General features: G+C 48.4%; 2 protein-coding genes across 3 annotated transcripts; both read right to left on the bottom strand.

Annotated features, from left to right (window-relative positions):
* Positions 1-5,155: 5,155 nt before the first annotated feature.
* Positions 5,156-11,472, bottom strand: LOC116579396 (zinc finger protein 501-like). Of its 2 annotated transcripts, none has more exons than XM_032324787.1 (3): positions 10,925-11,472; positions 8,546-8,672; positions 5,156-6,266 (listed from the first exon to the last, which is right to left on the bottom strand). In XM_032324787.1, exons 1-3 carry the CDS (start codon positions 11,150-11,152, stop codon positions 5,182-5,184), a joined length of 1,440 nt encoding a protein of 479 aa, XP_032180678.1. In that variant the 5' UTR covers positions 11,153-11,472; the 3' UTR covers positions 5,156-5,181. The 2 variants fall into 2 exon arrangements, with proteins under 2 accessions (XP_032180678.1, XP_032180679.1); XM_032324788.1 differs by lacking the exon at positions 10,925-11,472 and adding an exon at positions 9,991-10,269.
* Positions 11,473-15,816: 4,344 nt separating this feature from the next.
* On the bottom strand, positions 15,817-16,743 carry LOC116580108 (olfactory receptor 1038-like). Its single transcript, XM_032326146.1, has one exon. It carries the CDS (start codon positions 16,741-16,743, stop codon positions 15,817-15,819), a length of 927 nt encoding a protein of 308 aa, XP_032182037.1.
* Positions 16,744-22,462: the final 5,719 nt, after the last annotated feature.

Here is a 22,462-nt window from a genome sequence, read left to right as displayed (position 1 = left end):
AACTATAGAATTGTAAACCAGGTTGTTTCATACTTTAGTATTCTCTGTACAAGTTAAGTTTTTCTGTGTGTAAGGGCTTCTCATATATATGTTGCAGATTTGAAGTTCTCTTTTTCTCGTTTCATAATCACATTCTTAAATGACTAATTATAAAAAAGTTTGATTAACAGAGCATAAAGCATTGTATTTTTAGTTTTCTTAGGATAGATTTCCAAAAAGTGGTATTATTAGGTGAGATGTGGTGTAAATATTTTTATGGCTTTTGAAACATCCTGATAAATTGCCTTCCAGAGGGGCCCTGCCTTTTGTAGCAAAGGGAGGTCCAGGGGTGTGAAACAGGTGACAAACCGTCCTCCCTCCTGAGTCACGACAAGTGTTGCTGCTCAGTTATGTTCTGTGGGTCTGCTGCACTGGAAGAATCTTCCATAACACGGCCCTCTGGATAGACAAAACAAACTGCAAAGTTTGTGCATGCGAAGAAATGTCTTTGCCATGCCTGGTATAAATAAGCATGTGAACAACTTTACCAGCAATGGGTGGGTAACTCACTTAAAACAAACCAACCAAAAAGTTTGTCTAATTGATAAACCAAAAAAGTGATTCTTTGCTTACTAACGGATTTTCCACATATGCTTTTAAATTTATTTGTGAACAGTATAGATACTTTGCCTTTTTAGCTAGTGTGTCTTCATGCTTTTTCTTGTTGATTTGCCTGAAATCACTTTTTTTTAAAATTTAAATTTAAATTCAATTTAGTTAATATATAGTATGTTGTTAGTTTCAGGCAGAGTTTAGTGATTCAGTGGTTGCATGTAACACTCAGTGCTCCTTCCATCAAATGCCTCCTTAATGCCCATCGCCCACGTTACTCCGTCCCCTGACCCACCACCCCTCCAGCAGCCTGTTTCTTTCCTATGGTTAAGAATCTCTTATAGTTTGCCTCCCTCTCTATGTTTATCTTAATTTTTCCTTCCCTTCCCCTTTGTCCATCTTTTTGTTTCTTGAATTCCACAGGAGTGAAATCATATGGTATGTGTCTTTCTCCAGCAGACTTATTTCACTTGGCATAATACCCTCTAGTTTTATCTATGTTGTTGCAAGTGGCAAGAGTTCATTCTTTTTGATGGCTGAGTAACATTCCACTGTTATATACACCACAGCTTCTTTATCCATTACCTATTGATGGACATCTGGGCTCTTCCCTTAGTTTTTAAAGTAGGCACTTTTGAAGGATGAATGTTTTTCATTTTAAAGTAATACTTGGCTCATTAAAGATAACTCCTATTTTATAGAAAGGTAGAACCCTCTTTCCTTTGCCCCCACAATGTGCCATATACCATGAACACCATTTTCTTATAATTTAAAAATAATTACTAGATTCATGAAAGTGGCTGCCTCTGGGGAGTAGTGAGGAAAGGTCTAGTTTTCACAGTACCTCTGCCTTTTCACTTTTCTACCCATGTGACTGTATCACTTATTACAAGACGTTTAGTTTTCACAGAGCTGTGATCACTCTGTGTGTGCAATAGTCCAGATCCTATCCCCCGTCCCTGCCTTACCCCTGCGCTTTGCTGTCTCACCTCCTAGTCTTTTAGCACCTCATTAACAGCTGCGCCACAGCTTTCCACATGGGGCCCTCCTCTGCCATTTGAATGTTTGACTTAGTTCTGCTTTCTCATAGTTGTAAATGATATTGCAGTGAACATGGTGGTGCTTAAATGTTTTTCCAGATTTAGGATTCTTTCCCTCAGATAGGTTTTGCCAAAGGCGAATCACTGGGTCAGGATGGGTATGATCATTGTAAGGTTCTTAATACATACATCCAGGCTCCCTTGAAAACATTAAACCAGTTTGCACTGCTGCCTCTAACGTGATGGTGTATTTTCCACACATCCTGTTGGCATTATATATTAACAGTATTTTTCTCCTTTGTTGATTTAATAGGGGAAAGGGCATCTAATTTTAAATGCATTTATTTCGTTCTTAAGGAGGTTGAACATTTCCCTCTAAGTTTGTTAAGCAATTACATTTTTCCCATCTTTGCATGATCTTTGTAGCCTTAATACCTTTATATCAATTTAAATAATCTCTTTATATAATAAATATTTTTATACAGTTTAATCCTGTGTTCCAAGAATACAAAATTTAAACTTCTCTAAACAGTGTTTTTTTTTTTTTTAAAAGATTTTATTTATTTATTTGACAGAGAGAGATTACAAGTAGGCAGAGAGAGAGAGGAGGAAGCAGGCTCCCTGCCTAGCAGAGAGCCTGATGCGGGACTCGATCCCAGGACCCTGAGATCATGACCTGAGCCGAAGGCAGCGGCTCAACCCACCGAGCCACCCAGGCGCCCATCTAAATGGTGTTTTAATTATTTTATTTTCTAATCTATTTTAACTACTCTTGAATTGACTTTGATATATTGTGTGAAGTAATCAAAATTACCCATCCTTAATTGCTCCAACCTCAATTTTTAGTAAATGACTCATAGTCATAACACATTATTGTATGGTGTAGGATCTATCATCCGGACCATCTACATTGTTTCATTGACTTGTTGTCCTATTTTATTTTTGATCTATGTTCTTCTTAATTTTTCTAGCCTTATATTTGGGTTTTCTATCATACCTTTAAAAAGTATATTTATATATATGCATATTGCTATGAAAAATACAGAATTGTATTCTTCTGGATGAAAATTTATGTTTATTAATTAAAAAGTCTTGATGAATTTATAAGTACATGAATTTGTAAGTACACTAGAGGAAAAAAATTGTTACCTTTTAATCTTAGCATCCTGGAACATACTGTCCTTTCAATCAAAGTTTACAGTTTACTTCTCATCACATACAAGTTTTCCTTAGTCACGTACAAGTTTTTCTTAGTCATTCCTACATACTGTTGCAGTGGGGGTTTCCTTGTGTGTGGTTTTTCTTTTTTGTTAGGGTTCTCATTTAAAAAAGCCAGTGTTCCAGGAATGGGGTCACTTCAGTGTTGCCCCACTGCATGTACCCAAGCCAACCAAACCCAAGTTCCACAAGCAGTTGGGGGCCACGAATGCTCCTGAAATGTTTATGTAAGCTGGAGACCCTTTCTCCAGGGAATCTGAGAAGCTTAGTTAGCATGGTGTGTGTGTGTGTGTGTGTGTGTGTGTGTGTATGTGTACCCACACACATACTTATGAATATGACTTCAGTGCGTCAGTCATACCACCACATTAGCTTCAAATCTCTCCCCCCACTGATACTTCCAGTTGGGAAGGTCTGGGTTCAGTGCTGATGCCCGGGCCATCGTCTCCTACAGGTGGGATCTTGCAGGAAGAAAGAAATAGAGGACCCACAGTCTGGCACCTGGCCCACTTCAGCCTCTCAGGTAAAATGTTAGGCTTGGTATAGAGAGAAGGGAGCTGGGCTTCGAGAATCAGCCCCATGAGGCGTACGTGAGGGAGCCAGGTGGGCAGGAAGGGGGAAATCATGAAGAGGAAGCGGGATAATCTTCAACAAAGCACCTCTTGTCACATGATCTTAGACTTTTCAAGAGATGCTGGAATGCTCAGTTTTTATGTGATGTCTCCCAATATTTTAATCAAAGCAACTAATTAAAAAATCCACTCAGGACCATAAAACACTCGTGAGCTATGTCTGGTCCATAGGTCCTATTTTGAGGCATCTGAATCACTAGGGGCCAGATCTGCTGCTGACTGGGTAGGGATTTGGAGTGGATAGACTGGGAGGGGCAGTCATTTGCTCAAGAACACACAGGCAGAAATCGGTGGTATCCTTACTGACTCCAAGTCAGGCCCAAGTGAGTCCCGAGCCATGCTATTACCTACCCCGTGGTTTAAAGGCAGTGTTTCTCAGTGTGTGGCCCCTGGAGCAGCAGCATCCTGTTAACCTGGTGTACTAGACTAGTGACGGCCCACAGAGATCAGGTCCTAATCCCTGGAACTTTTAAATGTTGCCTTATTTGGAAAAGGGGGCTTTTCAGAGGTGATCAAGGAGTCTGAGATGAAGAGATTATCTGGGTTGGCCCTAAATGCCACTAACATATCCTTATAAGCAAGCAGAACGAGATCGATCTCTCTTTCTCTCTCTCACACACACGTGTAAAATTTTAAGACTAGAATGATTCAGTCACAAAACAAGAACAGCAGCAGCTGAAGAGGCAAGGAAGGACTGTTACCTAGAGGCTCCAGATTATGGCCCTGCTGACATCTTTTTTTCAGCCACCAGGTTTGTGGCAGTTTGTTAAAGCAGTCCCAGGAAGCGAATATATCTAGAAACATCTTAGAAATTCTGAGGCTCCCTCCCAGACCTTCTGAACAGGAGATTTTGGGAATGGGGCTTAGCACCCTGTTTTAACAAGCCCTCCTGTTGAAAGCTGAAGTTCCAAAAACACTGGCTTAAGGCAAGGGCTGAAAAAACAGGGGCCAGGCATTTTGTGCAAATGTGATTTGGGGCCTGCAGCAGAACTGGAGGTGAGTTTGACCTAAAGGCATTCACGCATCTGCATGAAGTGCTTGACCCCCACAGACATATGAGCTTTTCAACCTTGTCCCAAACCAGTATTTCTCGAACTTCAGTGTACAATAAAGAGAAAGGTAATAAGCAAAACAAGGTGGTATGTGCTACAAAGAAAACGATGGTAAATGGGCAGAGGGAGTGCCAGTGGGGAGGGCCAGTTTTAGACTGGGTGGTCCAGGAAAAGCTTTCTGAAGAGGTGACCTTATGAGAAGGCAGCCAAGGAACATTAGGGAGGAGAGGGTTCTGGGCAGAGGAAACAGCATGAGCCAAGATCCTGAGGTCAGAAAATAGCTTAATGTTCGGAGGAAGTGCTGGGAGAGCAGTGCTGTCACAACCCGCTGGAGGAACTAAATGTGTCCCATGTGACTCTGCTTGGAGAGGAATCCTGAAAGCTTGTGCCTGGCTTCCTCCAGATCTCACCCCATGCGCCTCTTTGCAGGTTTTGCTTTCTATCCTTTTGCTATAACTCTTAGCCATAAGTATGACTATATGCACAGTCCTTTGTGTCCTCTTACTGAGTCACCAAACTTGGGTGTGGTTTTGGGAACCCCTGAGGCATATCCTCAAAACTAATGTATGTGATGTCTCAGACCTCCTGGGATGAAGGAAATCTGAAGGTTCTATGTGCATGGTCTGTTTTATTAAGAACTGCTGGAAGTCAGTTGCCACAATGGTCTTCCTCACCCTCACTGTATGCATAGGATTTCTCCCTGGTATGGATCCTCTGATGTACTTTAAGGGATGAATCACAACTAAAGGCTTTTAGACATTCCTTACACTCATGGGGTGTCTTGATTTTGTGGGTCCACTGGTGCTTGGTCAGGGAGGAGTGGTACCTGAAGGCGTCCCCGCACTGCTTACACGTGTAGGGACTCTCCCCAGTGTGAGTTCTCTGATGGAGGCTGAGGGAGGAGCTGTAGCGGAAAGTCTTCTCACAGTCACTGCATTTGTAGGGTTTCTCTCCTGTGTGGGTTTTCCGGTGCTCGATGAGGGAGGACCTGTACTGGAAGGGTTTCCTGCAGTCGGGACACTTATAGGGGTTCTCACCTGTATGAGTTCTCTGGTGGAGATTAAGGGATGAGGCCCAGCTAAAGGCCTTTCCACATTCACTGCATTGGTAAGGTTTCTCCCCACTGTGGATCCTCCGGTGCTGGCTGAAGAAAGACTGATCACTAAAGGCCTTCCCACACTCATTGCACTGATAGGGTTTCTCGCCAGTGTGAATCCTCTGATGGGAGAGGAGGGCTGAGCATTTGCTGAAGCCTTTCCCACATTCATTACAGAGAAATGGCTTCCTGCCACTGTGGGTGATCTGGTGCTCCCGGAGGGAGGAGCTCCGCCTGAAAGCTTTGTCACAGTCCTCACACTTGTATGGTTTCTCTCCAGAATGAATTCTTTGATGCTGAGTAAGGTTTGCTCTCTGGCTGAAGGCCCTCGTGCACTCACTGCATTCATAGGGTCTCTCCCCTGTGTGGATCCACCAGTGCTGAGTAAGGAAGGACTTGGAGCTGAAGGCTCTCCCACATTCAGGACATCCATAGCCTTTCTTCTCTGTGAAGCTGCTCAGAGATTCCACCAGGATGGGCATCTCAGAGAGGCTGTTCTCTCTGCAGGCCTTTATGAAGTTCATGTCCCGATGTCCCTTCTTTTGAGGTGACTCTTCAGAGATGTTATGCTTTGAAGGTATCCTGTCGTCAGACCCAGTGCCCCAGTCTGAAATAAAGTTTTCAAAACTGCAAATTCCTGTAAGGTGTGAGACAGAACACTGAAAATCAGATGGCTGCTCCATTACCCATTGTGACTATCAGTCTTGTCAGCCCGACCATGCTCTAGTCCCCAGCAATCTCAATCAAATACAAATCCAAGTGTTGGTTAGCATTTTTTAAAAAGATTTTATTTATTTATTTGACAGAGAGAGACAGTGAGAGAGGGAGCACACGTAAGGGGAGTGGGAGAGGGAGAAGCAGGCTCTCTGCCAAGCAGGGAGCCCAATGTGGAGCTCAATCCCAGGACCCTGGGATCATGACCTGAGCCGAAGGCAGATGCCTAACAACTGAGGCACACAGGTGCCCCATGTTGGTTAGCATTTAAAATCACTTCAGGTAAAGGAAATTATCTATGATCATGTAGGTGGGCCTCACTCAATCAGTTGAAGGCCTGCAGAGCAAAAACAGGTTTCATAGGAAATTTTGCCTTAAGTCAGCAGCATCGGCTCCAGCCTTTTTCCAGCCTGCTGGGCAGCCCCAAAATGTGTTGAGTCATTTCTTAAAGTAAATCCCTCAATATATATAGTTTATTGGTTCTGTTTTTCTGGAGAATTCTGACTCATGTATCAGCTCTCTAATGAGGCTTGACACCAGGAGACACCTGGAGCCAGGCTGGGTTAAGGGGGAAGCATGCATAGATTTTAAAATCGGGGAAAGCAGAGTTGACCGACAGAGGAAAGAAACATGTCAAGGATGAATCCAGCTCATCTGGGAGGATGAGAACCTGGAAAGGGCAGACCAGGACACTGGGGCCTCAGAAGCCCACGTGGGCTGGAGTGAGCCCTCACTACCTCACAGCCTGGTCTCTGCAGCTGGGGCACACGCACACTCAATTTTAGGCCATTGCTGTTCTTCAGTGAGTCATGGAACTAAGTCAGGTTCCCTGCCTTGGCACCAGTGACATTTTGGGCCAGGCAGTTCTGTTGTGGGGACTGTCCTGGGTATTGCAGGATGGCAGGCAGCATTCCTGGCCACTTCCCCTCTGCACCACAGTGCCCTCTCAGCAGGGACGACCAAAGAAATCTTCAGACATTGCTACATGTCCCCTCAGGGCAAAACCGCTCCGGGTTGAGACCACGGCTTTAGTAGGTTGTGACAAGAAGTTTTAAACAACGGGACAGAATAGAGTAACAGTGCACTGTGTATAGTAAGGACAAGTATCACTTCATACAATTTATTTTTTAATTAATTTATTTATTTTTAAAGATTTTATTTAATTTGAAAAAGAGAGATCACAAGTAGGCAGAGAGGCAGGCAGACAGAGAGAGGAGGAAGCAGGCTCCCTGCCAAGCAGAGAGCCCGATGCGGGGCTCAATCCCAGGACCCTGAAATCCTGACCTGAGCCGAAGGCAGAGGCTTTAACCCACTGAGCCACCCAGGCACCCCACTTTATACAATTTTTATTTCATTTATATCTGATGGATACACAGCATGTGCAGTGGGCTGCGATGTAAAATGTACCTTTTACCAGGGTTGTGGGAGAAACAAGTCTGAGGCACACAGACATGGGGCAGTCAGTTCCATCACAGGGACTGAGCAAGACAGAGCAGGAAAGAAGGCAGAGAAGGGTGGAGGCAGAGGCAGAAACAGGCTTTAAACTGAATTGAGAGGTAGACAGTACATTCTTTATGGACACCTTTCAATGGGACCCCACTGACTGCGCCCTTGTCGACCCTCCTTTGGGCTCTCCTCCCCCCAACACATCCCAGCCAAACACTGGCATATACTGAGTGTTCAGCAGGAGTCAGCTACCAATAATGGCTAAACCAAGCGTGGCCAATTAAAATGCTCAGTCCCCTGGCCTCCAGCTGGCTTAAGAAAGAGAACAGATTTGGTGTGATGGCACTAGGGCCTGCAACTTCCGTTAGAACTTCTGGAAAAGAAAGCCTTCTGCCCTCCTGGGACCAGCGTGTCACTGAACCCATTGCTGCCAGAAACGGAAGGGGCCAGCCCAGGAGTGGAACCAAGAGAGGAAGAAACAGAACTAAGAAACACAGAGTGGGAGCCTATAGAGGACCAAAGAGACTAAGGTCAGGAAGTAACACTTGAGCTCCTGGATCCAGCCATGCCTGAAGTCTGAGTTACCCTTAATGTTTCCATTATGTTCCTACAGAGAGGTAGACACTTCAGGGGAAGGAGTGTGGGAGGACCCTCAGAGGCACTGAATGGCTGAGCCTCAACCCAACACAGACGATGCCCCTTGGCTTCTGTGCAGTAAGGTAGGGTCTGAGTTCACTGATAAGCTACTGTCCTTACCCAGTGAGATCAGGTTCCTGTAGTTTTCCAGCATGACGTCCCAGTACAGCACCTTCTGGCCAGGACTCAGCTGCCCCCACTCCTCCTGGGAGAAGTCTATCGCCACATCCTGGAACGCAATTAGCTCCTGGAATGACAAGGCCACAGCATGACTAGCCCTTCATGTGTCCATAGGGAAAGGGGCCTGGGGTCAGGAGGGGAGTCAAACAAGAAAAGAGTGGGTCAGGCTGGGTTCAGGACTCACCACAGTGTGGCGGAGGTTGCATGTGGTGGTCCAAGAGCTAGAACCAAGAGCTAGAAGAGCCCACAGACTGCTGAAGTCTGATTCCCATGGGGCTCTATAGAGAAACTGCAATGCATTCAGTGTGACAAAGATTTACTAAGGTCACCTACGGCCGGGCACCTTTCTAGGCACTGGGAATACAGACCAAAACCCTGCCCTGGTGAGTCCCACATTCCAGTCAGGCTTAGACAATAAACCAGCCAAACAGCATGTCAGATGGTGCTAAGTGCTACAGAGAAAAACAGGCAGGGACGAGAGTGATGGGACATTAGGTGCCAGCTAGAGTGGTCAGGAGAGACTTTACAAGGCAGTGACTCTGGACAAAGACCCGAGGGAAGTGAAGAGGTCTGTGCCATGTGGCTATTGGAAGATGCCAGTATTTTATTGGCACTGCCGATAATTTAAAACATGGATATTCGTACAAAAATCCAAATATCAGTCTTGAAAAACAGGAAGCTTTTACATTGCAAAGCCCGGATTCCTGCAGTGACAACAGGCTGGAGCCTGGTCACAGTCGCCCCTGTAGATGGGCTCAGTTTCCCACTGTGACTCCCCAACTCTGGGATCTCAAACTCAAGTGCCTATGGGGGGGACTAGCGAGGTAGTGGGAATGAATGAAGTGGGCTGCCCGAATGCTTACAGTTTTCCTGAAACACATGGCCCTCCTTCATCCTGCTTCCATTTCTCCCTTTCCTGAGGAAAATAATTCTCTGCTGACACAGGATTCAGTTGCTGGGGACTGCCGCAAACTAGAAATCTTGTATCCAAAGAGGGCGCCCCCGCCTCAGCCCAGCTAGCAGTTGTCACGGAACACCGGAACATCGGCCTAGTGTTGCTACCTCTGACCCTGTCTGGTGCGTTCACGGGTCTCCCGCAGCACTTACCACCCCTGAATGACCAGGCTGGTGTCTTTGTTGAGTGTCCCCCACATCGCTCCTGGTCTCCACCCAAGCAGGGGCCTCGTCAGTCTCAAAAGGACTGCATCCTGGTGCCTACAGGGTGCCCCATACACAGGAGGCCCGCAGATATCCGCCGACTAACACGTGAAGCGCACCCGCCGCCACCACTACCCCACTGGGTGCTCCACACCCAACCAGGAGCGACGTCCTGCCTTTCAGAACCCAGTGGCCCTCCCAGGGGAGACCAGCGAAGGCTGACTGACCTGGGGCCTCATAGTCACAAGCCCGGAAACCATGCCCTCCTCGGCAAAGGACCTCTCCTGGTGGAGGTCTGAGATCCGAGGTGGGGGGAGGAGGAAAGAGTGGTGAGAGAGGAGGCCCAGCTGGGCCATCACACCAGCCCCTCCTCCGGGACCCGAAAGGACCACATCCCTTGTCGGAGTTGGAGGAATGCGTTAAGTGGCACTGTTTCCTGCAGCCCAATCTAAGCTGAGAACCCAAACTCTGGAAACAAGGTACCTGGATTTGAATCCCACCTCCGACCCACTAATTGTATGGCGTTGGACAAGTTCCAGGACCTCTCTCTGAGACTCGGTTTCCTTATTTGAGAAATGGGGATAGAATGGTATCTACCTGTAGGACATGGTGACAGCGTTACTGTGGCGGATGGTATTAGTGCCCCCAGTCCTTCACACTCCCTGTAGATATACCCTTGGCCATGTACCTCTGAGGTGACCTGTCACCTTAAGTGTGGTATCTGTCCCCACCTCTTGACATCAGGTCTGGCCTTGTAACCCGAGTCGACCAGTGGTGGCCTCATCTGCTCACCCCCTCACCATCCTGCTGTTCCTCCAGGATCCCAGGCTCATTCCTGCTTTAGGGCCTCTGTCCTCACCTCTCCCTCTGCCGACAACACTCTTCCTCCCACTTCTCCTCCAGGTCATTCTCACCGTGCAGGGCTGAGCCTAGACCTCTGTCCTCAAAGGGTGTTTCTACCGGCCCAAACTCAGTGAGCGGACCCAGCCCCTACGTCCCCCCGCCCTCTAGTGTTTCCTCCCCGAGCATTTATCAGTGAAGGGCACTATTTCACTGTGTTCCCCGGGAGAATGCAAGTTCCATCACAAGCTGCACTACCCAGGAACAAAATTCCACAGGCATCCCCAAGAAATCTCATGCACAAGGGACAATGACACTTACAGATGAACGCAGCCACGCGGACTCAGCACAGTGTGGCCACCTGGTTTGGGGACACTTGTTATACTTGCACACAAACACAACCACACGCACATTGTTCGCTTCCTCAGGCAAGCCCTTCCCACAGGGACATCCAGCATGGCACAGGGTCACGAACCACAACAGCCACACAAACTCGCCCTCCACGTAAGCCCCTCCCACACAAAACCACACACAGAAGCCAAACTCCATTACCAGAGCCACAGGAGTCACAAAGGACTGGGCTCCCTGTTGCTCTAACGCCCCCACTCAGTCACATACGATCCCTTAAATGACAAACTACCATAGACCCTCGTGACACACAGGTCTGCATTCAGTCACACAGACCCTCGGAGGAGGACAAACTCACACTCTCACACCAGGCCCTTCCACACTCAACATGCACACCCAGCCTCAGGCAGACTGCGGACACTCCCAGACAACACCACACACACACACACACACACACACACACACACACGGCTTGAGAGGCAACTTCAGACACTCACAAAATCCCACCTGAACTCTGACAGCAAACCATCCTCGGCAACGCCCCCCGCTTGCACGTGCACACACACCGCCTCACACTCCGCTCACGCCCCCCCCTCACCCCAGCAACCGGCAGAGACGCGTCACCACGCGGACGTCACCACATCAGACACACCCGACATGCCCTCATTACACACACACTCCCACTGAGTCACGGATCACAAAGTCACACTCGGCAAGGGACACACGCACAGACCTACACTCGCTCACGTGCGCACCACACCTCCGCAGAGCTGCAGCCCAGATGCAGCCCGGCTGGAAGTGGAAGCGCTCCCGGCGCCTGGGCGCAGAGCTCTCTGGGAGTTGTGGTTCAGAGACCCGCGCTCCGGTGCACGTCCCTGTGGCGCTGGGGCTCCATCCTTCCTGGGTTCAGCTCAGCTCCTGTGAGAAGGAGGAACCAGCTCTGCAGAGCGGATACTCCCTGTCTCCCAAGTGAGAGCCCTTGTCTGAGAAACAGGAACTAGCCCCACAGAGCGGATACTCCCTGTCTCCGAAGTGGGGAGTAATACCCTACAAATGAGGCACTGGAAGGCAATAAGAGGCGAAAGGACGATGCTGCCCAAAGAGGCGGCTTGGGAACGTCTCTGCACCTTCCAGGAGATGACATTTGAAGCGAATTTCAAGCGCGGGCAGCAGCAGCCACGCTCCAGCTCAGCAAGGGCATACCAGGCTGAGAAAGGAGCCAGTGCAAAGGCCCTGAGACAGGGTGAAGGTTGATGTGCTTGAAGAACCAAGGTAACGCCCGCATAGCTGGGGGTGAAAGATGCAGGGGTGGGTGCAGGGGAGGAGGCTGGAGAGCCCCAGGCAGTGGATGGGCACTGAAGGGCCGCAACAGGGGGGTGGCGTGGCCCGATTTATGCATTCACAGGAGCCCGTGGCTGCTGGGTGGAGGGTGAGTTTGGGAAGCCAAGAGTGAAGGCAGGGAGATCGGAGAGGAGGCCGTTGCAGTGGTCCAGACAGAGACGATGGTGTGCCAGGAGAGGTTGGTGGCCGTGGGCATGGTGTGACGTGCGTGGGTTTAAACCTGCACTGGGGGACATGCTGGATGTGGAGTAAGAGGAGGGGGTAAGAGAGTGCCTGAGTGCCACCTGGTGAGGTGGAACCTGGGAAGGCACAGGCGTGGAGGAGGACAGAAAGCTGCCTGCACGTGTGTTCAGTTTGAAGTCCTTGCTGCTATTCACTCATCGTGGTTTAATGTCAGTGTATTCACTCACTAACCATCTATTTTTTGAGTTTTGGTCCTGGGACAACTGCGTGCTGGAGCAGGCTGGGAGGTCGCACAAGAGTTCACTTTAAATGTTCAGAAATGATGCAGATCGGTTGTTAGGCTGCGGACTCCTAGTTTGACATCAGCTGTGGTGAGATTACTTAGGCCATGGCAGTTGGCAAGTGCTACAGTATTTTTCTCCAGAGAGCTGGCTTTCCAGCTCGCCATTCGATAATAGGAAACAAACACGTAATCACCTTCATTCAGCTTTCATTCTAGTGTGTGGGGGACAGATCTGTAAACAGATAACTAAACAGTTTATTGAAACTGCAGTGTGTATTTTGGAGAAATGGGAGTTCTAAGAGCATAGAAGGAAAATGACTTAGGTTGAGCCAGGAGGGGTGATCAGGAAGTGGTATTTGAGCTGTGATCTGAAGGCTGAGCAGCACGCTCTTGCTCTCTTGTGTTTCATTGAGAAGGTGTCATCGTTGATCGATAGTGTCTTTTTCGTTCTTAGCGAAATGTAAAATAAGAGTCTGTCTTCTAATCAGTGGTGGTTTGGATTCAGCTGCACTTACTAATCTGATTAGGGGAGGGTTGTTTGAGCTGGGTTTGTGGAGCCCAAAGAGGCATGCAGGTGTGGCACAAGTGAGTGTGGGGAAGGGGCTAAGAAGCCATTAAGTGCTCAGAAGGCCCAGCCCTCTGACTCCAGCTAACGCCATAGCCACTCTGGCTCTTGTTTTTTGTTGTTCTGCATCACATTTGTTTATTCAAGAAATACATATCGAACGCCCAGTGCGTGCCAGACAGTATGCTGCACACTGGGGCCACAGCACGCAGAAGGCAGTGCCACTCTCATGGAGGTTATATCTGGAAGGGGCGGTGGGGAGCAGAACAAACAAACTGAATAATCTAGGTAATTACAGGTGGCGAGAAATTCAAGTAGGAAATAAAACAAAACGAGGGCATTGAGAGTGACCAGGAGGTGAGCTGCTTTGGATGGGAGGGTTGTGGAGGCTCCTTTTCTCTTTTTGGACAATTTGGACAATAACTCCCAAGGGTTATGCATTTGATCAAGAGGCTGGTATCCTCAAGGATATGTTGGTAGCACAGCAACGGTTTCCTAAAACCTCCCCACAAAATGTCTTAACAAAGTAAGGTTGCTTTAAAAAAAAAAATTATTAATTTATTTTTAGAGAGGTGGGGGCAGAGGGAGAAGGAGAAAGAATCTCAAGCAGGCTCCATGCCCAGCATGAAGCCTCATGCGGGGTTTGATCCCATGACCTGAGCCGAAATCAAGAGTCAGATACTTAATTGACTGTACCACCCAGGCGCCCCAAGGTGTTTAAAGTCAAAGAGAAATACAGTCTAATTTTTATCATTCAAAAATAGAACCCTGAGTGCTTCTGGAGTAAAATTATTGATCCTTTCCCCATCCTCTTAACTTTGGGTAAATTGCCTAATCTATCTGTATTTTATTTTCCTTATCTGCAAAGTGAAGAGAATTACAACCACATCATGAAGTGTTTCAAATGTTAGAGATAGTGCATATAAGAGTGACTAGTAAAGATGGTCTGGGAACAAAAGAGGAATTGGAAATATGATGATAGGATGGAGTAAAAAGAGGAGAAGGGAGTTGGGGGAAATTGGAAGGGGAGGTGAACCATGAAAAACCATGGACTCTGAAAAACAATCTGAGGGTTTTGAAGGGGGGGGGGTAGGTCGTGTTACCAGGTGGTGGGTATTATAGAGGGCACGGATTGCATGGAGCACTGGGTGTGGTGCAAAAATAATGAATACTGTTATGCTGAAAATAAATAATAAATAAATAAATAAATAAATAAATAAATAAATAAATAAAAGAAATAGCTTACTAGAACCATAACTTGCTATTATTTACAAATGTGGTATTATCAGATAGCTTTGTTCTTGTAATAGAAGAAATAAAAGATGATCATTTTGTAAATCAATAAAAAAAAAAGATAGATGGTTACTCATCAAAAGAGTGGATATGGAGGAATGATTAAAAAATAGGAACTGTTCTCAAAATATAAAATAAATTTAAAAAAAAATTTTAAAAAAAAAGGAACTGTTCTTTCCTTCTTTCTAGAGTTTTATCTTGGTGCGTGGCAACCCAACTGGAAACATTTCCCAGCCTCCTTTTTGGGTCAGCATGGCCATGTGACTAAGCACTAGCCAATGCGGTATTAGCAGAAACTTCTGGTTTACATCTTAAAACCATGTTGCTTGCCCTCTATTTCCTCTCTATTCCTTCCTGAAGCTGGATTGTGAATGAGGTGCTGGTGAGCTCTCCTTCACATTGCGGATAAGGAGAACTTAGGCAATGGTAGAGCAATGAGACAGGAGGAACCTGGTCTCAGAACGACTTTGTGGCACAGAGACACTAGAATTACCTCAAGCACAGATGTTTAAACGAAAGAGAACTAAACCTTCTGTATCATTTAACCCACTGTTTGTTGTTTTCTATGAAAGCAACTGAACCAAAAATCCAACTCATAAAAGGCTCCCAGGTAAACATGGTAGAAAGATGAAAATGCCTTTGACATTCCCTCAGGAAGGATTCACATGAAGATGACGCAGTGTATATGGACAAGTCCAAAATGGCCTATTTTTCTTCTGGAATATTTGCTGCTTCTTCTGATTGAAGTCATTGGCTTGCATTCAGGACAGGCTTAGATGAAAAATGTCTACCGCTAACCATGAAGCACATTGAGTAGGCCAAGGTGTGCCCACCTGCGGAAGGCCCATGGAAACTGAAAGGGAGGTCTCCTATTGGACTCTCTGGGACATAGGGTCATCGAAGGGGCTCTTGGATGGAATGATCCCGCTATTTAAATTATTTACTCCCTGTCCCTCCATCTTCCCCTGTGTACCTATAGTACCATTTGCCTATATTAACTGCACATTGGACATATCTCTAGCTTACCTGGACATCTACTAGGTAGATGGCATAGCTCATTGTCATCCAGCTTGGCTGCCAACTTTTTGGCTACAGGTGTGTTCCTTGTGGTGTCCGGAGGCACTAGCACCTCTACCGTGGTCACAGGGACCTCCTGTGAGGGTGGATTGCTGGGTGCCTCCCATGTCCAGATGCCAAGTCCTAAAATGGTCCCCGAGGATAAAGCTTCTGCAAGGCTCCTTTCATGTCCTTGTTCCTCAGGCTGTAGATAAGTGGATTCAGGGTGGGTGTGAGGACAGAGTAGAAGACAGCTGCCACAAGCCCTTGCGTTGGGGAGTAGCTGGTGCGGGGCTGCATGTAGGCAGAGCTGCCGGAGCCGTAGAACAGGAGCACAGTGGCCAGGTGGGAGGAACAGGTGGACAGGGCCTTCCAGCGGCTGGCAGTGGAGCGGATCCGACACACGGTGGCCAAGATGCGGGCGTAGGACAAGACAGTGAGGCCAAAGCAGCTCATGATGACGCAGCCACTGACTGCAAATCCTGCAGCCTCGTGGACATCTGCATTGGCACAGGCTAGCCGCATGAGTGCAGGGATGTCACAGAAGAAGTGGTCGATCACGTTGGGGCCACAAAAGGGCAGGGAGAAGGTGTTGGCTGTGTGGAAGGCCGAGAAAACAAGCCCACTGCCCCAGGCCACCGACACCAGGGAGATGCAGGTCTCAGGGCTCATGGCTGCTCTGTACAACAGGGGCTTGTAGATGGCCAGACAACGATCGAAAGCCATGGAGGTGATGAGAAAACACTCCGTGGACCCAAGGCAGACAAAGGCAAAGAGCTGGGATGCACATGCATGGAGGGAGATGTCCCTGGAGCCCAGCATGGTGGCAACCAGGGCCCGGGGGAGGGTGGTGGACACGGAGCAGATATCCACCAAGGAGAGGTGTTTGAGGAAGAAGTACATGGGCGTGTGCAGGTGCACGTCCTGTGTCACGGCGGCCACGATAGCCACGTTCCCCAGAATGGCAGCCAGGTAAATGAGAAGGAAGGAGGCGGCGCTGAGCAACTGTAACTGGGGGACTGTGGAGAAGCCCCGGAGGAGGAAGACAGAGACTGCTGTGAGATTGGGCATGGTCGGCCTTTGGAAGAAGTCCTGAACTGCCGAGGCCACTCAGGGAACAGCCACGAGGGGAAGGAGGAGACAACAGCAAAGACCTAGGAGGAAAGGAAGGGGAGGTGAGCTGCGTCTGAATTAAATGCACACGCACGGCCTTCCCTGGCGGTCTCAAACTCCAGATACTCGCGGTGTCCGGCAGATGCATCTGGGAATCTGGTGGAGTGTCATGGGTGGGGGTAGGGGGAGCGTACACAATGTTCTGTTCAAGAGAGACAGCTGCTCTAAGCTCATGCTAGCTGTTGGGGGACCAAGCACTGCCAGATCCTCTGATATTTGCCAAGAAAAGCCAGAATTCCAGGTTATTTTTTCATTGTGAAATTTCCTGGGGCACCTGGGTGGCTCGGTCATTTGAGCATCTGACTCTTGATTTGGGCTCAGGTCATAGCCTCAGGGTCGTGGGATGGAGCCCCATGTCAGGCTCCCTGCTCAGCTCCGAGGTTGTGTCTCCCTCTCCCTCTGTCCCCTCCCCACGCTCAGCTTATGCTCATGCATACTCCTTCCCTCTCAAATAAATAAAGAAAATCCTTTAACAAATGTGAAATTTTCCTGACTTCTTTACATTGGCAGGAAGTTCAAATTTAAAACATTGTGCCTATCCAATGGGCCCTCCAGTTTAAGACTTCTGGTCTTATGTGTACTTGATTCATAACTTCATAACATCGTCATGGTGACACCCAACCCAAGGCCTTGTAAAGGTCTGTTTCCCGCAGGAGGCTGCAAGCACCCCCACCTGAGTGCAGGGCCCCCTTTTCCTCTTGTCTTTGTTTCCCGGCATCCCTCAGAGGAAGCTCTGTAGGGGAGGGAAGTGGTGCACAGAATGTTTTTGCACCAGATGTCCAGGGTTTGGATTCTCTGTGACCTTGCACAAATACCTTAATCTCCCAGAGACTCAATTTCCTCCTCTGTAGGATGGATTTCCTCCTCTGTAGGATATAGTGTGTGTTGTGGGAGCACTTGAGGAATGCAAGAAACATACTTAAAACAAGTTCTGACAGGTGATGGGGCCGTCACTAAAGGTTGGCTCTTACTGTTATGTTTCTTTGTGAGTGTGTGTTCCTTATTTTCCTTTCCACTGTGGTCCCTGAGCTGCTGGGATTGTGTAATAAAATAGACGTGAAAATATATCTCTAAACTTCTTCATGGAAAGTATTACTTTTTTCATGCTCCATCAGCCCCTGTCGCCGATCTCACTTCCAGTGCTATGGGATGGCAGCCCTGGACAGCTGGGGTTGGGCCTGGAACTCCCAGCGGAGTCCTAGTGATCTCCTCGGGGACATAAACCGCCTCACTTATTATCTGCCTCTTATTGGCAGAATAATGCCTGCATTCCAAAGCGCTCTCTGTCCCAGTCCCTGAAACCTGGGGGTATGTGACCTTACAGGGCAAAAGGAACTTTGCAAGTGTGGTTAAGCTGAAGATTTTCAGATGTGTAGATTATCCTGGATTATCCTGGGGTTAGGGATGAACTGTGTCCCCCCCACCCCTGCTGGCTCCACTCCCAGCAAAAGATACATTGCAGTCCTAACCCCCAGTACCTCAGAATGGAACCTCAGCTGGAAATAGGCCACTGCAGATGTAGTGAGTTACGATGAGGTCCTTATAGGAAGAGGGTCTCACAAAGACAGAGATACACAAGGGACGGCCATGTGATGACAAAGACAGACAGTGAGACAGTGCATCTACAGCTGGGGAATGCTGCAGACACTGGCAAGCCACCAAATGCTAAGCTAGGCAGAGCCCGGGGAGGGGGCCTGTAGGGGTCAGGAGGAGCGTGGTCCTGTGGACAAACGGATCCCAGACTTCCAGCCTCCATAACTATGAGAGAACACATTTCTGTTGTTCAAAGCCACCCAGTCTGTGGCATTTTGCTGTGGTGGCCCCAGCAAACTGAGGGGCTGGCGGAAACCCCTATAGCCACAGGGGCCCTTCCCAAGACAGAAGAGAGTCAGAGAAGAGAGGACAGAAGCACAGATTGGTGTGATGTGGGTCACCTGCCAGGGGAGGCGGGCACCCCTGGAAGCTGGGACAGGCAAGGACTTGGATTCTCCCCATGAGCCTCTGGAAGAGAAGGCAGCCCCACCACACCTTGATCTCAGCCCCATGAAACTCATCTCAGACTTCCAGTTCCCCAGACTGTGAGACAGGACATGTGTGTTGTTTCAGGAGACCGCGTCTGCGATGACCTGTCACAGCAGCGCCGGAATTATACCCCCGCCCTCCGTCCTCTGCCCTCTTCTCCTATTCTGAGATTCACCTTCCATCCTGGAGATATGGTGCTTTCCCACACGCAAGCAGGAGAAAAGCAATATGGTCACATAGCTAACGCCATGTCTCCTCTTCCTCTTGTCCATGAGATTCTGCGGAGAACAAACCTTGTCCTTGTGCGTCCCTCGGCAGGACACAGCGAGGGGACACTGCGTATTGTCTCGCTGCACTGTGATTGATTTCAGTGTGTGTCGGAGAAGGCACATCGGGCTCCCGGCTTTTCAGATGTTCTGCTCAGGGGGAGCCTATGGTGTGCACAGAGGCTCCAGAAAGGGCTGACAAAGGAGGAGACCCCCCAGCAGCAGCATCCACCACAACAGAGAGCCGCCCACGGAACACAGCGGGCCAACCTACGGCTGCTTCATCCGACCTGGCTCCCCACACCTTGACAGCTTGTCTTGCCTTCTCTAGCCCTGACGTTACCGCCTCACTGCTGGATTTTTTCAAAAGTCACTAGGAACGAAAATAAATTTGACAACGCTGCGTGCTCTCTTTTGGAGAGGAAGCGAGGTTATGCAACGGTGTTTAGGCCCCGGGGCCGGGTGCGTAACACATGAATGATAACCTTCCACCCTACGTTAGTTTTGTTCGTTTGTTTCAGTGTTTCTCTCTTGAAAACTGAGGGACTTACAAAGGCATTTCTGACTCTTCCACTGAGCCCTTGGGGGTCATCAAGGCAAGGGGAGCTTTCCTGTTAGGACTGACCCTTTCCTCTAGCTGGAGCCAGTCACACATTTACCCGTTACATAGTTACGGATTGTGAGTGCGCTTTTCAGTTGATGATGTTTCTGCCATGGGAAAGTTGGAGAGACACCAGAGTTGTACTCACAACCAAGAGGGAGGCTGTCATGATGTACAGAACAGACTTGAAAGAGAATGCCTGACCCCGCCACTTCCCAGCTGTGTGACCTTAGGTGAATTACTCAACCTCTCTGTGCTTTGGTTCCTTTCTCTGTCATACCTGAAAATAACAACGGCCATCCCTTCCCCACCCCATGGGGTTGTTAGTACGTGCAGAGTACATGCGGAGCTCTTAGATGACCGCCTGGGATCTAAAACTGTGCATCTTCAGGATTTTCTCCAGAAGGAAGAGTCCATGTTTCTCAGAGCTGTGTGGTATTACCTTGTGGTGGATATAAATTAGAATACTACCAACAGGGACGCCTGGGTGGCTCAGTTGGATAAGAGTCTGCCTTTGGGTCAGGTTATGATCCCAGGGTCTTGGGATTGAGTCTCGAGTTGGGCTCCCTGCTCAGCGGGGAGCCTGCTTCTCCCTTAGCCCCTCCCCCTGCTTGTGCTCGCTCTCTCTCTCACTCTTTTTCCTTCAAAATAAATACATGGAGGGGGCGCCTGGGTGGCTCAGTGGATTATAGCCTCTGCTTTCGGCTCAGGTCATGATTCCAGGGTCCTGGGATCCAGTCCGACATCGGACTCTCTGCTCAGTGGGGAGCCTGCTTCCCTTCCTCTCTCTCTGTCTGCCTCTCTGCCTACTTATGATCTCTGTCTGTCAAATAAATAAATAAAAAATCTTCAAAAAAAAAAAAAGTCTTATGACCAACATCCTAATCTGAGACGGTGGAGAGGAGCACAGGGCCAGGATTTGAGCCATGAGCTGATGGGAGAAAGGAGCCTGGCCGACGAGTGACACAGAAACATAGATTCTGGGGGTTCGTGAGATTTTGGGAATGGCCTCTTCACCAGAGCTTGAGTGTCTCCCCTAATGTTCCCACCTTGCTGGCCCACAGCTTTGGCTTACATGCCTCCACTCACAGGGAGCTCACTCAGAGCAGTGGTTCCCAGCTGGGGACAATGGTATTCCACCAGGCACATGTGGGAAAGCCAGAGACGTTTTGGTTGTCACGACTGGGGAAGATGCTTGTGGCATCTAGTGGGTAGAGAGCAGCAAGGCTGCTGAACTTTGTTCCATGCACTGGACAGCTCCCTGCTCTCCCCACAGCAAGAATGACCTGACCCCAGAATGTCACTAGCCCTGATGTGGCCTCTTTGACTGAGTCTTGAGTCCCTTGTATAACACCAGTAGGATAACTGGCATTTAAACATCCCTTCCTGAGAGCCAGACCCGGAACTGAGAGCCTTTCCTTCAAACACCGCCCTAGAAGGAAGGCACAATTTCATCATCTCCATTCATAGATAGAAAAACTGAGGCACAGAGAAGTGAAGCACTTTGCCCAAGGTCTGAGTTAGTAAGAGGTAGGCAGTGCCATGGCTCAGACCTGGCTGACGAGCCTTGTAACCACAGGCTTCCATCATGGCTCTGCTGCCTACAGTCACCCCAGGTAGGAGATGGGAGCCGTTCAGAAATTTGGAGCGGCCCGACCTACCTGGCAGAGTGTCCTGACCATCTCGCCCAGGACAGGGAAGCCAGACCTCTTCAAGGCACTGAGCTGGGCTTGTGGGAGGCCAGTTCCTCCCAGGGGGTGAGGTGACACAGATCCAAGCTGGGATTCCTGGCTCTAGGATGGATTCCCCACTTAGAAGCCACAGGCGAGGAAGGCACTGGGGAAGGGCCAGCGCGCTGACGGCAGCTGCAATCAGCTGTGAGCCACACAGTCTCTGCTTGGCTGTCTCTCTCTCTCATCAACTTGGGAATTCATCCAAAGTCACCTCTGGGGACTTTCTGTCCCACAGTGGCTCCAAACTTTGAGAACACAGCTCTTTGACAAGGAGCTGTCAGCCACCTGCTGTCAGGCCACCTGCTTATATACTTTCTAGAGTGGTCATATCAAAAGCCCTTAAAGTTGGTATTATTGGACATTGTTACTACTATTTCCTGCTGAGAACACTCTCCCACAACATCTTTTTTTCTTTCTTTCTTTCTTTTTTTTTTTTTTTACTGTGTCTTGGAGATATATCTGTTGAAATAAATAGGGATTACACTTAGAATTACATCCGTCCTTTTGACTACTGCAGAGTACCTTGAACCATGGGTAAAAAAATTCCTGTAGCTGTCCCCATGTTGGTGGACTTTCAGGTTGTTTTCAACATTCTTTTGTCAAGACAAATAATCCTGCAGTGAGCATCCCTTTTTAAAAATTTTTTAGATTTTATTGATTTATTTGTCAGAGAGAGACAGAGAGCACGCACAAGCAGGGGGAGCAGCAGGCAGAGGGAGAAGCAGTCTTCTCCCTGAGCAGGGAGCCCGACACGGAGCTCAATCCCAGGACCCTGGGGTCATGACCTGAGCCAGAAGCAGTTGCTTAACTGTAGTGAGCCCCACAGGGGCCCCTGTAGTGAGCATTCTTGCACCTTTCTCAGACATCTTATGTCTTTCGGAAAAGTTTTTTATTTTTTAAATAATTTTCTCCATGTAAGTTTTACCTACTTCTTTTTTCTCTCATTAACTTGGAGCTTTGGTGGTTCTTGTGACTGGGATTTACTTTTCCATGAC

Source organism: Mustela erminea, chromosome 19 (assembly GCF_009829155.1).
Source record: "Mustela erminea isolate mMusErm1 chromosome 19, mMusErm1.Pri, whole genome shotgun sequence".
Taxonomy (NCBI): Eukaryota; Metazoa; Chordata; class Mammalia; order Carnivora; family Mustelidae; genus Mustela; species Mustela erminea.
Note: the sequence above shows the minus strand (reverse complement) of the source record. Positions and strands in the feature narration are given on the sequence as shown.

Bases quoted from the DNA above. Each gene is read 5' to 3' on its own strand.
- LOC116579396 (XM_032324787.1), bottom strand. From the start codon at position 11,152: ATGGAGTTTGGCTTCTGTGTGTGGTTTTGTGTGGGAGGGGCTTACGTG. The intron at 8,673-10,924 runs GTAAGTGTCATT...TTGTCATTCCAG, and splicing joins CCGCGTGGCTGCGTTCATCT to GAGCTAATTGCGTTCCAGGA. The intron at 6,267-8,545 runs GTAAGGACAGTA...CACACCTTACAG, and splicing joins CAGGAACCTGATCTCACTGG to GAATTTGCAGTTTTGAAAAC.
- LOC116580108 (XM_032326146.1), bottom strand. From the start codon at position 16,743: ATGCCCAATCTCACAGCAGTCTCTGTCTTCCTCCTCCGGGGCTTCTCC.